The sequence below is a fragment of the Aedes aegypti genome, chromosome 2, assembly GCF_002204515.2.
Source record: "Aedes aegypti strain LVP_AGWG chromosome 2, AaegL5.0 Primary Assembly, whole genome shotgun sequence".
Taxonomy (NCBI): Eukaryota; Metazoa; Arthropoda; class Insecta; order Diptera; family Culicidae; genus Aedes; species Aedes aegypti.
The window spans coordinates 277,223,373-277,242,806 of NC_035108.1; the positions used below are offsets into that span (position 1 = coordinate 277,223,373).

The following is a 19,434-nucleotide window of genomic DNA, read 5'->3' on the forward strand; positions in this document are numbered from 1 at the left end:
CCTTTTCAACTCATTGCCATTCGCAACAGAAGCAACCGAGAAAACCCCGAAAACAGCCTTGAAATCGTTGTTTGCTCTGACAAGGACTTCCACAACACTCACCACAAAGCCACCGACGGGCTGACAAGAGATTTTCACCCCATTTTCATTCGAATTTGGCACAGTCGTCGGTCCGTTTACTTATGCTGCTACTAGGTTCTGCTGCCGCCCCTGAACGCACCGCGTGTCCCCCGTCTGACATAAATCTGGCGCGGAGTTTACTCACAAATTTTCATTCATACAGTGGGACACGCTGTTACCCTTACAAGAAATGCGTGCGATCATATCAAGAAGGCACAAGACGAAGACATCGATGGCGATGGAGATGCTGATGATGATGGAGCTAGGGTAAGATGATTCAAAATGCTAGATTAAACTTAATCTCATTTTACCGATAATTACCAAAGGTTTTACCAGAAGCTTTCAACTTTTCACAGTAGTTAACAATATTTCATATTTCTAAGAGGAGATCATAATAGGAATGGAGAAAAAGGGTTTACAATAGAATTTCTTCTTTCTGACGTTTCGTTCCAACTGGGACAAAACCTGCTATTCAGCTAGACTAAGCTGAGGGTTCGAATCTCACCGGTCAAGGATCTTTTCGTAATTTTCTCGACTTCCCATGGCATAAAATAGCTTAGTCAATTGCCAATAAAAGCTCTCAATTAATAACTGTGAAAGTGCTCACAACCACAATAAGCTGAGAAGCAGGCTCTGTCCCAGCTGGGACCTAACATCACAAAGAAGAAGAAGCTCTGTACTACCAATGAATTGATTGCGAGTAAACCTTACCTGGTAAGTACTGTAAAAATAATAATTATGGGGTCATATTACACTTTACTCTATGAGTCCATTTCAATCATTCTTCCCTACTCTGACTCTCGTCGGCGCGATGGAGGAATGAATCACTTATGCCGATTGCCGGAGAAGGTAGTAACATCTTGAAAAAGAAGAGAGGGCTATTTGCCTGTGTTGTCCAGAGTAGAGGAAAATTATGTTGCTATCAGCAAAATTTAAGGGTGCTCTCGCTGCTTGATGATTCACTTTGACCATCTTACAAGAAAAATTGCGGCGGCATAACATTACTGTGAATAATAAATCTGAAGAGTACTTTTCGGCTCAAACAGGTGGAACGACAGAATGGTTTCGTTGGATTTTTTTTTTGCGAGAATTAAATATGACTGGCAATGTGCTTTGATGATTTGTTCATTCTTTTGGTGATATTCGCTCGAAATTAGGCTTGAAAAATTAATAAGGCAATTTGGATCTTACTTTTATTTAACAGAAAAAATGTGCCTTCTTGTATATCTGATAATGTGATTAGATTGATCGGAATGTTCGAAATAAATGAGGAAAATGTAAAGACAACCGGTGGGTAGATATATGGAATAATATCTCTATAGTTCAGGGCTAATAGCTTAATTTTGAGGAATCTTTATAGAAATGTATTGAACAAAAAAAAAAACTGAAAAATCAGAGTAGAAATTTCTGAAGAAATTTCTACTTCTTGAATGATCGGAACTGGTAAGAATTATACTTCGATCCAAATGAATAAGGGATGGGACTTTTCACCAACTCTCGAAGTGCACATTTTAGCAGCTCTCATACATAACATGAATAACGGCGCCGGCCATGTCCTTAAGCCAGTTGGGATGGAGAAGGAATGTTAGTGTGTCATGATTGTTGTTTCTAGAGACCAAGAATACCCCTGCATCTCTATAATTACCACGGGATGGATGTTTATTAGTAAGGAGGAAATAAATCCATGGATAAGGAGGAAAAATACGACTCTTACTAAAACTAGTTTTTCATTTTTGTTAGAAAAGTTAGTCGACATTCATAACGTCGAACTTTTCGAAAGTGTTTTTCAGTAATGGCGAATAAAGAAAGGTATTTTTGTATTAAAATCGTTTGAAACAGGAATAAGGGCTCATGTCTACACTTGCAGTGACGAACCATCGATAGTTTGTTTGCCACGTTGAAAATATGTTATCATAAGCATGAAACGTAGGGGCCTTCCTTAGCCGAGTGGTTAGAGTCTGCGGCTACAAAGCAAAGCCATGCTGAAGGTGTCTGGGTTCGATTCCCGGTCGGTCCAGGATCTTTTCGTAATGGAAATTTCCTTTACTTCCCTGGGCATAGAGTGTAATCGTACCTGCCACACGATATACGAATGCGAAATGGCAACTTTGGCAAAGAAAGCTCTCAGTTAATAACTGTGGAAGTGCTCATAAGAACACTAAGCCGAGAAGCAGGCTCTGTCCCAGTGAGGACGTAATGCCAAGAAGAAGAAGAAACATGAGACGTGCTCACCAGTTAGCAATCCATCCTCGACTTAACAAGAATATAAGCAATTTTTAATTATCCTGACAAAGATTTTATGAAGCCTAGAATAGTTATGAATTCGTGTCCAAAATATTTTATTTATAAATAATCAAATTGAAAATTTAGTAAGTTAAGTTGAAATAAATGCTCTATCGACTTGAAAAATATTGTTTTCCATTTATAACCATGACATGGAATCAACCTTTTTAGTTAAATTCATATTTTCTGTTGGAGCTTTATTTCCTCAAAAGAATATAATATGCTTATTTGAGCAAATATTAACGTTAATTTAGTAAAACAATATAGTTATTCAGTGCGTTCAATATTGTAGGAGATCTTCACTCAGCCAACTCAACGATTTGTTTTGATATATCAATGCTCTTTATAGAACAGCCTGGATAATAATGAGGACATCAAATTCAGGTGTTATCCTTTTTTTGTTAATTGTCCTATCTTTTAGTTTTCTAAATTTCTCGGTAATTCAATAAAAGAGCATTTTTATATTTCATTGTTAAGAGTTGTGTAAGAATATTTAAGTATGGGTGACGATGATGAAGTTTAGTTGAAATATTAATAATAAAGATGATTATATAAAAATAACATTGGAACATTCCAAATATTACAATTGTTATTTTTTTCTCTATCTTACCACTGTTTGCTGAATGGATTTGAATGTAGAGAATAATGACAAGATTTTTATCTTTTTTTTCTACATTTTCAGCTGTGAACTTGTTTTAGGTTTTAACAATAGTTAAAGTACTACAAATCAAATTTTACCCGCATTTAAACAAAACAAATTTAAACTAGGAACCAAAATTACATAAGTATAATAGGAAATAAGTTAGTTTAAACTACTTGTTTTTAATTATGAATCGTGGTTTTACGGCTAACCAACCAAGTGGAAGTTTAACAACTACCGAAAGCTAAACATTACATATACAGGGTGGCCACCCAATTTCGATTTAAAAATTCCCGCTTTTTTTCCCGGTATATTTTACAAAATTTTCCCGGTTTTTGATCCATTCTTTCCAACGACTTTAATTAACTTTTCCTAGATCGTTTCTATGAAAAACACTTCAATTTTTTTAATCGTTTTAAATTTGTTTAGTTGTGTTTCCATAGTAATTTGAATGTTTATCAATACTTTCACTATTGGAACAATAAGTTGACTATTATATCGTTCTAATCTATATCCCTTTCGGGACGGACTATATTTAAGTGATTATTTCAAAATTTACCTCATACTCTCATCATCTCGTAGAACAAAACATTCTTTATTTTGGCTATTCTATCACTCCATGAACTTTTTAGGGTCAAATTCAGACCAGCACAATTGTGCTGGTCCGTCCCCAAGGCGGTCGATGTTCGAAAAAAAAAAAATATTTTTTTTTTTTTAGAAAATTGTTCCAGTCATGCCTTTTTAAAAAATTTTGGACCCGTATTTTTTATTTCGTCATTAGGGTGCTCTTTCGTGGGATAGGGTGCCCCAAAAATTCAGAAATTATTTTTTTAAATGTACATTAAAATTTGTAAAAAATATATACTTTAATTTATATGATCTTTTTATAAATGGAACGAAAACAATGTACGACAGATAAAAATACTTCATGTTCTCTCATGTTAGATTCAAATCATAACGTGACGATGTCGTTTATCGAGATGATTCAAGAACTAGTCCACGTCATATAACAATGGGTAAATATACATGTGTGAAATTATATGGGATTTTTTTCTCAAAAATTATATGGGATTTTTTCTTAAAAATAATTATGGAACAACAATCAAAATTGAAAATAATTATAAACCACTAATTAATAAATGAATGAAAACCGAATTTAGTACTGTACCATTTAATTCCACTAGAGTTTGTATCCTTTGACAGATACGCATAATTCGACCTCCACTGTAAAGCCATTATCAGAGTCGTGTACTGGTTTCGAAAATTAAGTTATTTTTTAGAGACCCCCTCCAACCTCTTTCACTCACTTTACCAATCACTTTTGAAATCATATAGCCCTCCTTCAAATGGTGCTTAAACGATGTTTTTGTAAAGGTTGGTAACATGGAACTGATTTATCTTAAATAACTGGAATCATTCATTTTATTCCTAGAACTTAAATGGAAACGTTAAAATTTTCAGTCTGCGTAAGCAGCTTCCCTAAAACTTCATGTAAATTTACGTCGTATGTGCCCGACAGCTTGGACGTTAATTAACAAGAATGACGCATTTTTAAGTGCAAATAATTACCATCAAATTTCTTCTTATTTTTTCTGACGTTACAGAAGCCTGCTTCTTTACTTCTCATGAGCACTGCCACAGTTATAAACTGACAGCTCTCTTTGTCAATCGACCAATAGCTCGACCATACTTGTAAGTTTTGGTTTCCTTTTCGTTTCGGTTGCATGGACACTTTTAGCTGTCAATCCCTCCGTGGAAAATTGCTTGGAAAGCATTATGTACGATTATGGCCTTTAAAGGGTGCATCACACGAATCAACGGACTAGCATGCAACGTAAAATGGTATAATCGTAATACGTTTCTGACGAAAAAATATTGCAGCGGGAGTTGAACCTAAACTTCTTTGATCGATACAGCTAGTTACTCTGCAACACTATACGCACGGCAATGAAGTCCAGATTTTAATTTTTAATACATCAGCTTATCTAAGTCTCAAAATTCAAGATTTGGACAATATACTTTTTAAGGCGAATAATCTAGACTCTAGAGCAGCATTTCTCAACCGGTGGTCCGCGGACCCCTAGGGGGGCGTGAGGAGCTTTCAGGGGATCCGCGAAGCCATAAGCTATAATTACTATAATCAAATTATATCCAGTGAGATCTTGAAAAGTAAAAACAATGAATTCAATAGGAAATTTCTGAAATATTTGTGGCATAATTCTTGGTAGATTATGCCAGCTCACTGACGAGATCCAAGGTTTTCGGAGATTCCCTGACATTTTTTTTTTGTTAATTCTCCCAACGGCAGATAGTTGGCTTCTAAGCAACCAACAAAATCTGTAGTTAACTCCTGGGAATTGTTTTGACGAGTTATTAGCGGAATTAGAAATGTTTGCATGTGATGTATTTAATTCTTTGCACCTCTGATTCACTGCGAGGTTTCTTTTTGGTCACAAAATTTGATGTTTTCAAGTGCTTCTTATTGCCAAGTTTCACACGATTCGGCCGAGAAAATTCCTCCTGTCAAAGTAGATTCGGAAAATACCAAAGTTCTTTACTTTATTCTGCACCGTACATAAATGCGGCTTTCTGTTGTTCCTACTTGCCTTGTATGAATTGTTGAATTTTGTCAAGAACCTTTATGGAAGATCGTTGTCGTATTATTGGAAAAATACTAGGTAGATTCCTGACTCAATTCAAAATGGACTCCTCCGAAGGAACAGTAGGATTCTTGCATTGACGATTTCTTAAGATCTGTTGTGGATTACAGGCATGATTTGTAGGAGTGCCTGCTCAGTACATCAGATAACACTTCAATATTCGTATCAGGTACGAAAATACTCAATCTACCCTCGCCTACATTGATACTTGCTGGGTAGAATCTTCGTTGATTTTTATTTGTTTTTATCCTCGCCTTGACAACACAACAAAGATTGGCAAAGCGCTTGCCGCAAGATTGTCAGTTTCCTTTTACCCTGCTGATACTCAACCGCATTATGATCATCGGAAGCAAAAAATGATACTCATTCTGGACAGCTTGACTTTTTTACATTCCGCTTCGGGAATTTGTAATTTTTGCACAAAGCACAGTAAAGACGCGTCAACATCATCGATTCCGTGCATCGGATCGTTCATTACCCGTAAAGCAGCATATTTTTTAATTAGTATGAACCTCAATGATAATCAATTTTCTAAAACTGACACTCTTCTGCTTCTGATAATCAAAAACACCAGCGACGTACGGGCATCGTTGTTTGTTTTATCATCTACTTTTGTGCCATCTTCATTGGTGCAATCATATTGGTGGTGGTGCGATTACTTTGATGGTGGCATAAATGTCAGTGAATTGAGTATAGTGAGCATGATTTTTTTCGTCCCTGATTCGTATTGTGTATTTTGTAAAACACAGTTGAAAAAACCTCTCTTTTTCGTTCTCAGCAATAACGTGGTGCTTCTGGCGATGGTCAACCGCGTGACGACCGGAAAGATAAATCATTTTGAGAGATTTGGTTTTTCCATAAACATTGGTTTTAAGAACATCAATTTCTAGGGGTCCTCTAGATGTTTGTAAAGGTTCAAGGGGGTCGCGGTTCTGAAAAGGTTGAGAACCACTGCTCTAGAGCATCATACATTACTTGATAGTTTAGTAGAGTATTTCACAGTACTGCAAAAGTTTAAAGTTTCCCAGTTTAAAGCGCATTTCATACATCAACATCTTAAACAACATTTTTGCGAGTAATACCAGCAGGGGCCTTCCTTAGCCGAGTGGTTAGAGTCCGCGGGTACAAAGCAAATGCATACTGAAGGTGTCTGGGTTCGATTCCCGGTCGGTCCAGGATCTTTTCGTAATGGAAATTTTCTTATCTTCCCTGGGAATAGAGTATCATCGTACTTGCCATATAATATACGAATGTAAAAATGGCAACTCTGGCAGTGAAAGCTCTCAAGTAATAACTATGGAAGGGCTCATTGAACACTAAGCTGAGAAGCAGGCTTTGTCCCAGTGAGGACGTAATGCCAAGAAGAAGAAGACTAGCATGGGCTGCTTATATCAATAGTATGCCATTTAAAAGACTCTGCAGTTCAGAAGCAAATATAAGTATAGGTTTTCAGCTCCAGTTGTCCAACTTCATACATATTATAGCAAAAATTGAATGCTGGTTGTAGAACAACAAAATGGATTTTCGCGTCAACATGGTATTGACAAATTATCAAAGCAAGGGGACATTCAAATATTACGTCCATTTATTTTAAGTCTATCTAAATCCTTTCTTTGCTCACTATCACGCTTTTAACCAAACCCTTAGTGCATGCACTGTCACACTTTCGTACACCTCCACTCCCCTAAATGATTGACGTAATTTTTAAACGTTCCCCAAAAATTATACAGCTAATGCTCGATAACTGGGTGCTATTTAACTGGGCTGCTTTTTAACTGGGTGCTCGCTAACTGGGCTGTAGCCCAGTTAAAAAACAGTTAAACGTCAAAAACTTTCACCATCCCGTAACTGACGAGGGGCGTGCATTATTTTTTTAATTGTAAATTTGTCTTTTTTCGTTTAGATTTTAATTTTTTTTTTCAATTCAATGTGCAATATGTCGAAATGAGAAATAAATCACAAATAGTTATTATTGCTTTGTTCTTAACTGGTTTATTGATATTCATACACAATTCATGTGTGTACTTTAGAAAATTCATTTAAAAAAAATCGCTGCACTGGATCTACAAAGCTCGCTTGCGCCATTCGTTTTCGATCAGCTTTGTTCTCAATGACCTCAAGCGGCTTACATCGGCAGCATCATTTTGCACGAAGTGAAGTAAGTAGTCCAACGAATGAATAGCTTTCGTGAATTCCGATTCCTGTTGATGATCTCCCCCACTTACGGATGATGCATCAAGTGAAGTATTTTCCATTGATTCATCCGGGAAAGAGTCTTCTGTAGGTGGTGCTTTCTCGCTCAACACTGAATCAATAATCTCCTCATCGGTGAACACCACACTTGTGAGCCAAGCTGGGTTATTGTCGTCATCGTGGGATGTCCATTGCAGGAACGAAAACTGTTTAATTCACCTCAAAATTTACAAGACGGTACGATTAAAACGCGAATTCAATGACGGAATGACACGAACACGACGCGATTCAAAAACCGAATGACGCCAACCAAAACTTTGCATTTAAGTCCCCCTCGATTTTTATTTGAATGTGTGTGTGCGTTGGAATGGCAGTCCAGTTATCGAGCACTGCTCGCTAACTGGAAGGTTCTCTCAGCCCAGTTATCGAGCATAAGCTGTACTGTTTCTTTAACTTTGTTATAGGAGATTTAAAACATTAAATGTGATTCCCAATCTTTTTCAAATACGGACGTATGAAAAATAAAAGGTTTTAAACCAATACTATGAGTTTCTGTTACATAGTTTTTGTACGGTACATCATTTTAATGATTCGTATGTAATCACTCATTCATGTTATAATACAATATTATGCACTTTTGTGTTCATTAGAACCAGATACAGCCACTAAACTTGATCAAAATACTGAAAATGAAAATTGGTAGTCCACAACGAACATCGACCGGGTAAGTGCCGGCACCAGCACAATTGTGCTGGTCCCACTTTGTCCCTCCAGAAATCTTTGCTGTGTGAATCAATTCTCATTCGGTCTTCACCATTTCAAAGAATGACTCTTTCACTCTCGATTCATACCTGTGCATACCTAACAAAAATGAATAGTTGAAAAGTTGCGATAGATAAAACTTTTTCAATTCTTACGGTGTTTGTTTACATTTTGTTTACCCCGAGCTGGTGTTTTCTAAACTCGGTGTAAACAAAAGATTTTGTGCTTAATTACAAGTATCAATGATAATTCATCAATCAAAATCAAAAAAGTTTAGTAAAACAATGATTTATTGGCTAAAAGAATCATTCAATGTCATGGGTGCCGAACAGCACAATTGTGCTAGTTCGTCCCGAAAGGGATATAGAATATTGTTCTGAAAACTATGGCATAGTATAGCATTCATCTGAATCGATTTGTCTCGCGTTCGTCGAAGATCAATGGAGCTCTGGAGTTATATATCATAGGGAAGAGATTGCTAATTGTACCAATAAAACAGATCCTACTCTTGACACGACAGGGGTTTAATTTGAATGCTATTTGAACCATATTTACCAACAATATAACCTTTAAGCCAAACTTAGAATTTTCATGTTCAAGTGTCAAGATCTAGAGAGCCTGACAACCGTACGCTTTGAATTTGATGCATTCTGGTGATCAGAAAATGAACAAGATTTCAGCACTACACATTTTATATGAGTTGTAACAGCTTGATCGTTATTAAAATCGTAAATGAGCCCTTATACAAAATTTTGTCGATTAGATTACTAGTGACATATTGAAAGATTTTATAAATAAAGACTTGTTTTAAAGTTGTGGTATTCAGCAATTACAGAAGAGTGCAAAACCAATCTGCAATAAGTAATTAAACTTTGATTCAAAAAGTCGAGTACAAAAAGTTGCCCTGACAGCGCGAGAACAAAAATTCAAAAAAATATTTCGAAACATTGCTAATAATGAAACATTTTGTAAGAAATATGGTGTAGCATAGTAGAAATTAAATCATTAATGTTTGAAAGATATTTGTTCAAAATTTGGATGGCTCATGGCAATATAATTACACATAACTACTTTCTATAACTTATTTTGGAAGATGGTGTGTAGATTACAGCTTGAAGATGCTCGTTCAAAACGATTTTCCCGGTGATCTTCTCAAATTCCCGGTTTTTCCCGTCTTTTTCCCGGTGGATTCAAATTCCCGTCTTTTTCCCGCTTTTCCCGTTTTTCCCGGTTCGGTGGCCACCCTGCATATATTTTGCAATTGGATTAAATGGACAAATTGATGTGAAGTTTTGCGAAAAAGTTACACGTCTTCTCAGTGAGAATCGAACTCACGACTCCCTGATCTCTAGTTAGGGCGCGTTACCCCTACGCCACGAGAGGACTCATGAACGCAGAAGTTAACCTGAATTCGATTTCAGCTCAATAATTCTTCCGAAAGAGGTGCATTTTGCGAATAAAGGACCACTGATATGCTACGTATTTTCCAAGGGGGGGTATCAGCATTTGTGACTAAATGCTACAAGGTGGGAGGGGGTGTAAAAAATCAGTGAAAAAATGCTACGATATTTATGGACGGTTCCTAATCAATCTTGTGAGTTTTCCAGGAAAGCTGTTCTCGTCCATGATCTTCCATAGCTCTACACGGTCAATACAGCCGAATGCCGCCTTGAAATCAATAAACAGGTAATGAGTAGTGACCTGATACTCACGGCATTTCTGGAGAATTCGCCGCACGGAAAAGATCTGGTCCTTTGTCGGTGTATGGTTCAAATTTCATAATTTTTCATTCCGATCCACACTACAGGTTACGCCTTTGGTTTCCATCATATGGGCTAATGGATTATGCCCTCCCATCGCGGCAAGGTCGCATAACCAAGGGGAGGGAAATAGACACCATGCCAAATATCAAACATAAAATTCTGCTTCTTGTTGTTGCATTACATTCCAACCGGGACAGAGCCTGCTTCTCAGATTAGTGTTCTTATGACACTTTTCTTCAGTTATTAACTCTGTCTTTCTTTGTCTATTGACAATTTTTGCATGACGTATAGAGTAAAGTGGGGCAAAAGTTCGAGTGGGGCAAGAGTTTCTTTTTAAGATTTCTAGCTCAAATCAAATCAAAACTTAGAAATGTCATGGTGGTTCAAATGCTATTCAAATAAGAGACTTTCACTCCAAAAATCATAAAAATCGATTGAGTATTGGGAAAGTTATGGCTATGTGTTGTTTTTCGACGTAAATATTGTAATATTTGGTCAAACTTTCGATGCATGGAACCAAATGAAGGTAAAATATTTTTCAATATTTTATGTAAGGGCGTTTCTAGGCCTATCATAAGGATGCTTTGACGTGTATTAGTTCTTCCATAAATAGTTGGAATCAATTTTTGGCCCATAGCGGGGCAAAAGTTCGAATCTGCGGGGCAAAAGTTCGACCCATGTATAAAACCACCAGAGGCGTCGCGTCCGCATGTGCAACATGTGCACTGCACAGGTGGCAACTTGTTCATCCTAACCACCTACAATATGTCCTACTTTTGAAGTACAATTCAATAATTCTCTTAATAATATTAAATTTAGCCCATTTCATTATCTCTATTATTGATAGCTTGTAACGCAATTTTCATCTGACAAAATAGGTTGGTTTGACTTTATTAACGAGATTTTTAGCCCTGGGCTAGTTCATCTCGGGACCAACGGCTTTACTTCCCTTCCGAAGGAAGTCGTCACTATAACTTTTTACGTCATAAGTGACTATGTCGGGGATGGGATTCGATCCCAGGTCCTCGGCGTGAGAGGCGAGTGTTCTAACCACTACACCAGGTCCGTCCCCGTCTGACAAAATATCTGTTGGTAAATTTTTGCTATGCAAATTAAATACAAGACCAACGCGTGCACTCTCATCGGTAAACGCGCTGCCTTGTATCGTACACGCGATTCTGTATATGTGGTAGAAAGCTTTTTGAGCTACAAATGCGAGTGTAAGTTGCCAAAGCGTCAACTCTGGCCGGTGCACAGTTTTGCTACATTACCAATTTGATCGGTGCTAGCGTGCGAATGGGAGAGATAAGAGAGAAATCAGTCTACTGGAGAGATTTATTTTGCTTGTTCTCTTTTGACCTTGGCGCCTACAGCATCACCAAGCTTGTGGTGTGAAGTCAGGTGGCGGAATGACTCCTCTCATCAAAAGAACGGATTAAAAATTATTGATGAAATATTTACAAATCATGAGTAATGCTTCTCTTTCTTATATTCATGACCTAATAAAAGTTAATGTTTTTGCGAAAATTGAGTTTACTTTAATTTTTATCTTGTCAACTTTTTGAAATAATGATTTTATTGTTAAGGATGACACTACCAAAGATCCATGTCTCACACAAGTTCTACAAACGATATAAGCAAGGAAAATAAGATTCTTACTAAAAATGGCATCGCCGAGAACGATTATGTTGTCAAATCTTTTATAAGTATGCTCATTTAGGCAATATTACCGAATTACTGTTAAGAATGTAAAATTCCCTTAGGAAATTGCCTACCTTTAGGCGTATTCCGTGGTTCGAGGTGCTTTTAATTTTAAAATAACTCAAAAAGTAAATGACTTGTAAGCGTTTGGCCTTCATATTCGGATTCAGCGGCCATGATTTAAGTAAGTAACGACATATTCAGTATTACCGAACGTTGTTTACATAGGTGATCAATGTTACCCCATATCAGCTTAATAAAAATATCGCCTAAAACGTGTTTTTTAACGTGCTTAAATCTTTCAATAAACAAAATACAGTATATAGTCTCGAGCTAGGGGTGGCAGTACTTGTTTTAAAAATATAAACTTTGCAAAATTTGGATTTTCAAATGAAATGTTAAAGAAACATTCAGAAAAATGATCAATGTTACCCCGGATTACGGTACTTGCAATGATCAGTTAGATGAAAAACAGAAAATAAACTCAAGAGGGGTGTATTTTAAAAGCGAGCATTTTTCAAAAGGTGTGCACTACACGATGCAACCGATCTTGAATTAATTATATGTAAAGATATATAAGCTATGATTGTAGTGTTGCAATATTAGCTGTAATTCAGTGTTTTATAAATCGTCAAACTAAACAACCCGATTAGCACATAAAATCTTAAATATTTTGAATCAACTGAGAGATCGGAAGAAAATTATATTTTAAAATGATTATTATTACACATTTTTATTAACTTAAAAAAAAATGGTTTGAATCCAATAATGCAAAAATAATATGACACTAAATTTGAAGTGCACAGGTTGATAATTAGACCACGCGACGCCTCTGAAAACCACGGAAAAATTTTCAAATTTCCTGAAATCTACATATTATCTTCAAATTTAGCGAAATTCGCCTGATCGTGCGAAAAATGTCACAAAAATTTTACATTTTCACTTAGTTTTGCGAAAAATTGCTATTTTTTGGGTGTATTACAATTAACCCTGTTTTGGGCATTTTTTGATGAAAATTTAGTGTGTATTTTTCGGCAAACATAAGTTTACGGCTGGTATAAAGTATGCCTGGCATAAAAGCATTGATATTTTGTGTTTTAGCCAACGAACTTTTGCCCCTCACTAGATTCGAACTCTTGCCCCACCGGTGGGGCAAAAGTTCGTTTAAGACAATCAATTTTGAAACTGTTATAACTAAAAATGAGTAAATATTTTGACACAAGTTTGTTCAGCAAAGTTATAGCCAATATGTTGAAGGTTCGCTGTATGGTATTTGTTTTGTTTCATCTGCTATTATTTTCCTGGAAACTTTGATTATACCACTAAGGTCGAACTTTTGCCCCACCTTACTCTATTGTGTGGCAGGTAAGACGATCCCTGACCTGTAGAATTCGATCCCATGCCTCTCAACTTGGTCTTGCTGAAAAGCTACGCGTGCACCGTTACGCCTATTTGGGCCTCCCATATATAAAATCATCATATCCAAATACGCGGAACGTTTTTCTTATTGGGGTTTTGTGTCACGCTCTAAAAATGATGCCACAACTGTAGTAACAAAGCATAAAGTTACAAACCAACGAACTCAACAGATAGTTGCGCCCGGGTTTAATTAGAAACAATGATAATCCAGCGCCACTTCAACCCGAACCCCGTAATAATCGATTTTCAATCCCTCGGGGGCTTAGGTTTGAGGCAAAACGCAACACTATCCTTAGTGGAGTGCCAACCGTCGTCGTCGCACACGCAAATACAGATATGAAAAGTCGTATAAAAGTACGCGGGAAAAAAGCGATAAAATGCCAACTTCAAATTACTTACCATTGCACTGAGTCACGGCGAGAGACGTGCTCAGGACCAGAGTCGGGATCACTAGCATCCACAGGCATCTCCCGGTCGTCATCGTCCGTTGCCGTCGTCGTCTGTTGGTAGGCTCCACCGGGAAACTCATCGTGGTTGCAGTCGTAGAGAGTGACGCAGCACCACTACGACCCCGCCAAGCTCTGGATGACGACACCGGGGGGATGCTGCGACTGCAACACCAGTTCTCTTTCCTTTGTCTTTTCGACCCCCTTGGCGGTGATGACGGTGCTTGCAGATTTGGTTCTGTCGGTTGCATGAGCTATTTTTCGAGGAAAGCCAGTGTGTTTCCCCCACAATTTTGAACTTTTTTTCCCGAGCCGAGCGATAACTGATTACTCTTCAACGCCAACAGCACTCACGAGAGCTTCCTTGAACCGCCGGTCGGCTTGTCGGTAGGATAATTTTCTTCCGTTCCTAACGTTTTCTATGATTTTCCACCGGGACGCGAACGCGGACACACGGAGGCACAATTAGTCACATCCCAACAAATGGGATTTATGCCGACGATGATGGCGGGAATATAAGTCGTGTCACACGCACCCAACTTCACTTCACGAAGGCGCAACCGAGTTCTAGCCAATTCTATTCAATTTAAATCGAGTTAAACTGAAAGATGCACCGCTCGTGGTCTGTTCTCTTCGACTGAGGACGCTATTATTGCACACGTCGTCCTGGTGGGTTTAATGACTGAAGGCAGCAGCAACTGAAAAACGACACAGAGAGATAAGAAAGATGAAATCTCATTACTTAAGAGAAAGACTGTGTGGTCGATTTGTGCCCACCCTCGCCCGCTTGAAAGTGAGCTTCAGCATGATATGGACTATTTGAACAGTGATTTGTGAAGCTAATAAAACGCTTGATCGATGATGTGCCAGGTTGTGGTTGGGGCGGCCAGACTATTCATCTGAGACGTTTATTCGGTGGATTAGAGCTAAGTGGCGAGGGACTACCGGACACCAGTGATGGAAAGTGGCGAACAGTTCTGCTGAACTGGAACAAAACAAAACCAAACGCTCCCGAGCGTCAGAGTGCTGGTTTACTCGCATCTGTAGTGCTCCCGAGTAACCGAAGCTAAAAGTGATTCGCGAACGAGTTCAGAGCTGCTCAGAGTCATATTGTGCTTTTAGAAAAAAAAAAGCTGCTTCCCCTCCGAGATTTATGGTTTCCAAGGGTTTTTGACTACAAACTATTTGGTTGGTTGGTTTGACTTTATTAACGAGATTTTTAGCCCTGGGCTAGTTCATCTCGGGACCAACGGCTTTACTTCCCTTCCGAAGGAAGTCGTCACTATAACTTTTTACGTCAAAAGTGACTATGTCGGGGATGGGATTCGATCCCAGGTCCTCGGCGTGAGAGGCGAGTGTTCTAACCACAACACCAGGTCCGACCCCGACAAACTAATTGTTTACTGTCGATTTGACGGTTATACAATTAATTTATCTGTCAAAACCATAATTAATCACACTTTGCTCGGTTACTCGCGAGTAAACGATCCCGAGTTTGTTGCTACTTCTTACAACATGTTCTCCCGAGCAGACGGGTGCGGACTTACTCACACCTAGCCAGTTCGCGAGTCGGTGATGTTTGTTACGCGTTGGTATACACTCGTGAGCTGCTTCGTGATGCGAACTTTTCCACCACTGCCGGACACTACTGCGGTGGTGCCCGGTCAGGTCATTGAGACCGATAAATCTGGGGAAGAATAATAGTTCGCAGGGAATCTCTTGTGTGATACTCCAGCTCATCATATTCTTCATCACTGTAACATGTGTTGCACTATATATCTTCTTCTTTTCTACTATTGATCCCTTTACGATCCTTGTTTGGACCCGTGCCTTCGATTTTTCGTTGGACCCATTGGCGAAAGCTAGCGGTGGTAATCCTTCTTGAACTTCTCGAAGGTCACGTCTTCTTATTCACTAAACATGGTTGCAACAACAAATAAAAGGAAGGGTGAATCTCTGAATTCACAACTTTTTTCCAAAAAAGTGGGATTTAAAACTGTCACTAAACGTGGCAAGAATGGAAGAAAGGACGTATCCCCGGAATGCGAACTTTCTTCCAAGGGTAAAATGAATAATTGTATCGAAATGAGCAATCAGTTCGATGCTCTAGACAAATTTTCCGAACGCCAAATCGAAGCAGCCTCTAGCCCAGGCTCTTTGATTCAAGTGAGGAAGCAAAGAGTGCCACCTATCGTGGTCAGTTGTTCCGAATTTGCGATTTAGGCAGGAGATCTTGAACTCCATTAGGGGAATCAAGGTTTCCTTCCAAATCGCAAAGAAAGGAGACTGCCGCGTTTTGCCGGAAACTCTTAAAGATCGCGAACTTCTTCTCAAACATCTTGAAGAGAAGAAGCACATTTTTTTACTTATGACGACAAAACTGAACGTTTGTTCAAAGTTGTCTTGAAAGGTCTCTCAAGTGACTATAAGTCACCTGAAGAGATCAAAAATGGAATAAATGATTTACTTGGATTTTCCCCAGTCCAAGTAATAATTATGAAAAAGAGAACCCAATCTGGCATTGTTTGGAAAGGGCTTTCTCAAGAATTTTATTTAGTTCACTTTAACAAAAAAAAACTAAATAATATCAAAGCTTTAGAAAAAGCAAAACTTATGTTCGATGTCCGTGTGACATGGGAACATTTCCAGAAACCTGGAGGAAATTACCAGAACCCCACTCAGTGCCGTCGGTGCCAAAAGTGGGGTCATGGTACAAAAAATTGTCGCATGGACGTCTGTCCAGTGAAAGCAGATAACACCAAGTTCATATGCTCTAATTGCGGGGCTAATCATAAGCCCAATTTTTGGTATTGTCCTTCACGCAAAAGAGTCAGGATATTTCTCAATTCAATACCCTGATAGCCCTACATGTTTTTCCTCATCTAGAAATCCTTCTACGATTGATTTGGTCTTAACCGACTCTAGTCATCTTTGTAGCCAATTAGTTACTCATGCTGATTTTGATTCTGATCATGTCCCTGTTACATTTCAAATACCCCATGAAGCAATTCTCAATCCTATCAGCTCCACTTTCAATTATTTTCGAGCCGACTGGAATATATATTAAACATTTATTGACTCTAATCTTGATGTTAATATTCCCTTACAAACAAAACTTGATATTGACAATGCTCTTGAAACATCAACAAATTCCATTGTTGAAGCCAGGAGCATTGCAATTCCAAAATGTGAAGTAAAATTTGAATCCGTGATTATAGACGATGATCTTAAACTTTTGATCCGTCTTGAAAACGTCAGGAGAAGGCAGTTTCAACGCACTCGCGATCCTGCTTTGAAAATTATATGGCAGAATTTGCAGAAAGAAATCAAGAAACGTTTTTCAGAATTAAGAAACAAAAATTTTGAAAATAAGATTTCTCAATTGGACCCTGGCTCTAAGCCCTTTTGGAAATTAATTACTAGAACTCCAGGTCTGAAAGACTTCCTGTAAAAGCTGGTGTTCCCCAAGGCAGCATTTTGGGACCAATATTATACAATATTTTCACATCTGACTTACCTGAGTAACCTCAGGGATGTCAAAAATCCCTGTTTGCGGATGACACAGGCCTCTCCGCCAAAGGACGAAGCTTGCGTGTCATCTGTAGTCGATTGCAAAAAAGTTTTGATATTTTTTCTTCATACTTGCAGAAATGGAAGATTTCTCCTAAGTGATTTGAAGATTACCTTTCTATGAAAACTATCTTCACAGAATCTTTTAGTGGTTCCCTCTAGTTATTCTACTTTGAAGTTTTTTCTAGGAATTTATGGGTTATACTAGGGATTCCACCAGAAATTCTTCCTGGGATTGTACCAGGCATTTTATCAATAATTCCTCTAGAAATTTATCTACACATTCAACCATCTCTGCAGAGATTCCTTCATAGTTTCCTTTACAAATTATTCAGGATTTTCTCCTTCAAATATCAATCCAAAAAAATCTTCAAGTAATTTCTTCAGTAATTCTTCAGGGTTTACTCCAAGACTGCCTCCAAGAATTGCTATGACAATTTCTTCAGAGATTCCTTCAGGAATTCTTATAGAAGCTAGTTCCAAGGATTCCACCACGCATTATCCAGGAACCACACCACGAACTCTTACAAATACTTCTCAAGGGATTCCTCAAGAAATACATCACCAGAAATTGCCCCACACCAGGATTTCACCAGGACTTTTTTCAGGGCTTCCTCCTTAAATTCCACAAGAAGTTGCTTCAGAAATTCCACCCGGAATTTCTTCAGCAATTCTTTCTAGTAATATTTCTACAGATTCATCCAGAGATTTATACAAAAAAACTTTCCGAGGATTTTTTTCAGTAAATCATCCAATGCTTCCTTCAAGAATTCCAGCAGAAAATCCTTCAAAGATTTATTTAGGAATTCCTCCAGCGAAACTTCAGGAGTTTCTAAACAGATTCTATCAGGATTTTTTTTCAAGCGATACCCCCAGAAATTCTTAAAGATATTGCTAAAGAAAACCCCTTCCAAGAAATTAAAACAGGAATTGCATCAAAAACTCCACCAGGAATTGCTCCTATAAAAAATCTGCAAGTGATTTCCCTAGTTCCCGCTCCACAGGTTCCTCCAGAAAATTCTTCATCGATTTTGTATAGAAATTCTTTCAAAAATTCAACCAAGTAGAGATTTACTCCAGGAACTCTTACAATGATTCTACCCAAAATTTCTCCAACCTAGAACCAGAATAACCCTAGAGGGACTCATGAAGAAATCTTTAGAAGAATTCTTGATAGAATCCCTGACAAAACTTCTACTGGAATCGCAGAAGGTTTTCATGATGGAATCCCAGGAGGATTTTATTATGAAACTAGTGGTCCCGGCAAACTTCGTCTTGCCATCAAGTAGGCTGTTGAAAAACGCTGAGGTTCACGCCGTACAAAATGACAATTCAGTTCACTCTCGTTTTTCCTACTTTTCCGGTGAATATCCTGGTATTTTTATTCCCACAAACACGTCGGAACCCGTGACGAACAAAATGGAGAAAGCAACATTCATATTCGTTGACCCGTTCGTAAGCCATTTCGTGACATACAAACACCATTCCATTTTTATTTATATAGATAGATAGATATAGATGAAATCATAGAAGTTTTCTAATAGAATCTATAGAAGAACTTCTGATTGAATCCCTGCATAAACTCCCGATGAAATCTATTGAAGAACTCTTGATGAAACTTCTGATGCAATCCTTGGAAGAACTTCTGATGTAATCGCTGGAGGTATTCCTGATTGAACCATTAGAGAAACTCTTTATAGAATTCCTGTAGGAATTTCAGGTAGAATCACTGAAGGAACTCCCAATGGAGACCCTGGAGAACTTCCGGTAAAATCCCTAGAAGAACTCCTGATGGAATCTCTGGAGGAACTCCTGCTGTAATCTCTAGAAGATCGTCTGATGTAGGCACGTGGCTGGGCATACCATTGGTAACTCGC

General features: G+C 38.1%; 1 protein-coding gene across 1 annotated transcript in view; it reads right to left on the reverse strand.

Moving 5' to 3' along the window:
* Nucleotides 1-19,434, reverse strand: part of LOC110675178 — a 108,361-nt gene that overhangs the window by 56,751 nt on the left and 32,176 nt on the right. The window contains exon 2 of the mRNA XM_021839573.1: nucleotides 13,941-14,685. Within this exon, the coding sequence (XP_021695265.1) occupies nucleotides 13,941-14,238 (298 nt within the window). The 5' untranslated portion in view covers nucleotides 14,239-14,685. The remainder of the gene's footprint in view (nucleotides 1-13,940; nucleotides 14,686-19,434) is intronic.